This window comes from Hyaena hyaena, unplaced genomic scaffold (genome assembly GCF_003009895.1).
Source record: "Hyaena hyaena isolate Hyena2069 unplaced genomic scaffold, ASM300989v1 scaffold_1235, whole genome shotgun sequence".
Classification (NCBI taxonomy): Eukaryota; Metazoa; Chordata; class Mammalia; order Carnivora; family Hyaenidae; genus Hyaena; species Hyaena hyaena.
In genome coordinates, this window is record NW_024081865.1 from 313,609 (window position 1) to 318,205 (window position 4,597).

Below are 4,597 nucleotides of genomic sequence, written 5' to 3' on the forward strand. Positions count from 1 at the left end.
TTTCATGACATAGCATTGATGGAGTATAGTTTGCATTGCAGAAGAGTCATATTGAGATGACGGCACAGATTATAACAAATCCTGGTGCCAGTACAAGGAATTTTTTAAGAGATAAAGAGAGATAGAGTATGCATTCAAGTGGGGGAGGGAAAAAGGAGAGGGGAAAAAGAGAGAGAGAGAGAGAGGGAAAGAGAGAGAGAGAGAGAGAGAGAGAGAGAGAGTCTTAGCCAGACTCCATGCTCAGTGGGGAGCTTGACACAAGACTTGGTTTCACAACTGACCTTGAGATCATGACCTGAGCATAAATCAGGAGTCCGTTGCTTACCTGATTGAGCCAACCAGGTGACCCAAGGAATTTTGCTTTTACTATGAAAAGTAGACGTTTCTACTAAGCAATGATTTTCCAGTTGATTAAGGCAGTTTAACCTGCATTTCTCCCAAGTATTTCATATACAATTTATTCCAAACAGGATTCTCATTCATGACATCTATAAAAAACTGTCTATTTCCAATAATTTCTCTTTTTTTTCTTTTTATTGTTTTTGTTTTGTTTTTAAGTAACAAATTCACTTTTAATTGATCCACAGATAAACACTACTCAGAGCAGGTCAGTAACCATTTCAGCCCCATTTCAGTTAGGGCCATATCCTGTGTTGTCTTCAGGATCTAGGTTAATGGGCTATTTTCATTATTTCATGTCATCCACAGTATTAGAAAAAAAAAACGCATTGTATCAGTTTTGATGAAATGCATTGCCAGCAGCCAAATCCAGTCCCTTATATTCCATATTCTTTCTTTAGATCTTCTACGTGGTGGGCGTAAACTTTCATTGCATCTTCCTTGAAACTCCCTTTCATCTGATTCCAGGCATCCCACTTGGTCTTGCCTTTGTGATTCAACAGCCCAGGCCATTCTGTGTTTATGTCATGCACAGTTGCTTATTTGTAGTGGCCATAGATGAACACCATTTCATCAGCTGCTGGCTTGGTCTTGAGGTGCTTGACAGACTCAGAAGCTTTGTCATACTCAGCCTGAGACGCGCAGGCAGATTCCAAGGATTCCAGGGAGTGGGAGGAAGTGACCAAGAGCAAGAAGTTGTAGCAGAAGACTGACTGGCAGCGCCTGTAGAGGCCTATTTCTAATAATTTCTTATATCACCCACTACTCTTCCCAGTCTACAAGCAGTGTCTTACAATCTTCGAATTTTCTCTGTCTCTTAATTTGCTATGTATTCAGTCAAGAAATCCTATTGAATTTCTATCCTTAATAGTTAATAATTCTGCTTCTTTTGTTCGTTCACCTTGGTGAATTAGAACAGATGCTTGTTGTTAGCATACGATTTTCCATAGCTTCCATAATTATTGATGAATTCAGCTAGACTTCATGCCTTCAGTCCTACCACTTTAAAAAAATTTTTTTAAATGTTTATTTATTTTTGAAAGAGACAGAGCACAAGCTGGGGAGGGGCAGAGAGAGGGAGACATAGAACCTGAAGCAGACTCCAGGCTCTCAGTTGTCAGCCCAGAGCCCATCTCATGGCTCAAATTTATGAACCACAAGATCATGATCCAAGCCAAACCCAGATGCTTAACCAACTGAGACACCCAAGTACTCCATTAACTCTACCACTTCTTTACTCTGTCTTCCATGTTACTGTCAATATAGTATCCAAAACACAGACCAACATATCTATCTCCTATTTAATCCTTGCAGTTCTCTATTCTCCTCATAAATAAGATTTCTCACAGTATGCTCTGAAGTTTATTATTGTCTTGAGCTCCCTTAACCCTTCTTATTAATTTTATTTATTTATTTTGGTGTGGGGAGGGGCAGAGAGAAAGGATAAGAGAGAATTCCAAGCAGGCTCCACTCAGCATGGAACTCAATGCAGGGCTTAATCTCACAACCCTGAGGTCATGACTTGAGCTGAAATCAAGAGTTGGGTGCTTAACCGACTGAACCACCCAGGAGCCCTGAGATCTCTTAACTCTTTAGCTTTGTATTGTCACTATTCTTCCCATAACTGTGCTTGGGTAACATTAAACTGACTGCACTTTACCTAATCAGGTAATTGTTTTGGCTTCATTACTTAGCCCGTGTTCTTCCTTTGACCAAAATCTTCCTTTAATTCCTTCTTATTCCATTTGGCTAAAAGATACCTATCCTCTAAGGTTCAATTATAAATATTTTCCCCTCCCACAATACTTTAAGAACCACTCCAAGTTAAGTATATTTTATATGTGTGCCAGTAGGACCTTAGAGCTACAAATGAAGCTGTTCAATATCTTATAAAATCAATTACAATGCAATTTTCAGCACGCTTAGGCCATTTTTTTCTTATCACTTATTAATATTTTGTAGACTTCTATCACTTACATCCTTTGAAGTCTATTCTGAACCAATTATAAGTGCATAAATATCACCCTTTAAAGTACCTTCAAAATATTTCTTTTAAAACCCATAAGACAAACACAAGTCAGTCTTTATGCTTGCCCATAACCATGTTTTCTAGTGTTCTGATATCGTGAGAAAGTGTTTCCTGAAAAAGGAAGCTGAGACAGTGTTTAATAAGAGAAGAAGGAAAATGCAAGTTTATAAAAGATGAAAACTGCCTGCAGTTAGAAGATAACCTATCTATTCTTTGCAGCCTGCTGGGCCCACCGAGAATCTCTAATTTACACTGTTGTATTTTTGAAAACATATCCTTTTTCTTGAGAGATATGCATTCCTTGATAGACTTCATACTACTAATCACAGATTATCTATATAAAATATCCTAATGTTTACCCCTGAAGTCCTCTGAAAAGCCCTAGATTGTATGTAAAGTTTTATGTCTCCATGATCTCAGTAAACTTAGGCACTTCAAATTTAAGCATTAAATAATGAAACACATCATAAAATGAGACATAAGAAGTGAAACTCTTTTCTTTATTTTGAATAGCATGACCTGTTTAAAATAATTTTGTTAAAAATTTTACTAAACTAAAATAAAGGCTCATTGCCATAACATTTCAGTTGTAAGATTAGTTTAATTTTAGTTATATGTTATATTGGCAGGCTGGACATTTAGTAGACTGAGATCCGTTCAACAATCTGTTACTCACAGAAACTTGCATTTCAATCTTAAGACCATAGCAGTGTTTGGATTTTCTATGCCAAATCACTCTAAAGCTATGAGAGCAAATAGGGAATGATGTTTATTAACATGAAGATCTACATCTTCATAGAACTTTGGTCATTACTTTATTATTTGTTTTGTGTCTTTTAAAAGTATAAGATGGTATAAATGAAAGGCTCTGGAAATAAGGTCTAATCTTCCATATTACTACAGAAGATAATCAATCAATGATTAAGAAATATTAAATATCAGAAATAGCTATGTATCATATATTGACATTGATAAATAATTATGTTTTACCATTTGATACTTTGGAAAACTGTGTTTACCATTCTGAATTACATCAATAATAAAGTCTTTCTCAGATTTAATATGCATACTGATAGAGTTAAATATATACTGATTATTCTAATAATCAGGTAGAATATTACTACTTTTGTATAAGAATAAATTGTTGAACCCAAAATATACAAAAGCCAATATTGAGTGTATAAGCAATAATTTGGTTTTACTGTTTTAAATAAAAACCCTCCTAAGGCATAAAGAGTGGGAAATGACACATATAAGATAATATATGAAAAATACCAAATGAAACATTTAAAAATAGGAGATATAATATTTAATAGACCTGAAGTGTAGAGATTGGCAACCTCTATATACTCGCTGTTGCCTTAGTAGATGGAGTAAAGTATCTGAACAAGTTTTTGTGGTGTAATTCAATCTCTGTGCTTTTACCACTATTTACACAAATCTAAACATAATTCTTTAGACTAAATACATCACCACAATTTCATTACTTATTAATAGACGAGTGTAAATACATCTGTGAAAAAAATGTTTCAAATAAACATTTTTGCCTAGTCATTAACATTTTGTGCGGCAATACAGCTAAGATTCAATTTTGTTTCCCTATCCACATGTATGTAATCCCAGGAAGTTATGTTAACCATCCAATGCCTCAGTTTCCACAGATGTATGAAGGATAGTCATGCCTAATACAGATTTTTATGAATATTGAATGATTAATTACTGGGAACAGTTTGTGAACAGTTTGTAAATCTCAACCAATTGAAATTATGTCAGTGTTTCCATTCTCCTTGCAAAGGGTAATTTAGCTCAGTCTCAAACATTTAAATTATGAATTCTTAATAAAGTCTATGGGGTTTGTAGGTAGAAATCGGGGATCTGTGAGTTTGGCTTAGAAAAAAGTACATCTTTGAAATCAGATAATTTTATTTTACATTATACTTTTGCATATATCTAAAAATTCCATTTATAGTCTCATGATTACAAAATCACATTTGTTGTTTTCATCAGGGAAATAGCAGTGATTGTCATTTTGCTGTCTACAGATGCTGGTGCAATAAAATTGGCCATCTATTGAGTTATTTTGAGCTTAACAATCATTCGGTCACAGAACACTTAGATTTTGAGATTTTGAGTTTTCCATTTTTTTATGTTGCTTTTTTTTTTTTTTTT

General features: G+C 34.6%; 1 protein-coding gene across 1 annotated transcript in view; it reads right to left on the reverse strand.

Annotated features, from left to right (window-relative positions):
• Nucleotides 1-776: 776 nt before the first annotated feature.
• Nucleotides 777-4,597, reverse strand: part of LOC120224719 (acyl-CoA-binding domain-containing protein 5-like) — a 10,550-nt gene continuing 6,729 nt past the window's right edge. The window contains 1 exon segment of the mRNA XM_039222974.1: nucleotides 777-1,132. Coding sequence (XP_039078905.1) covers nucleotides 777-1,132 — 356 coding nt within the window.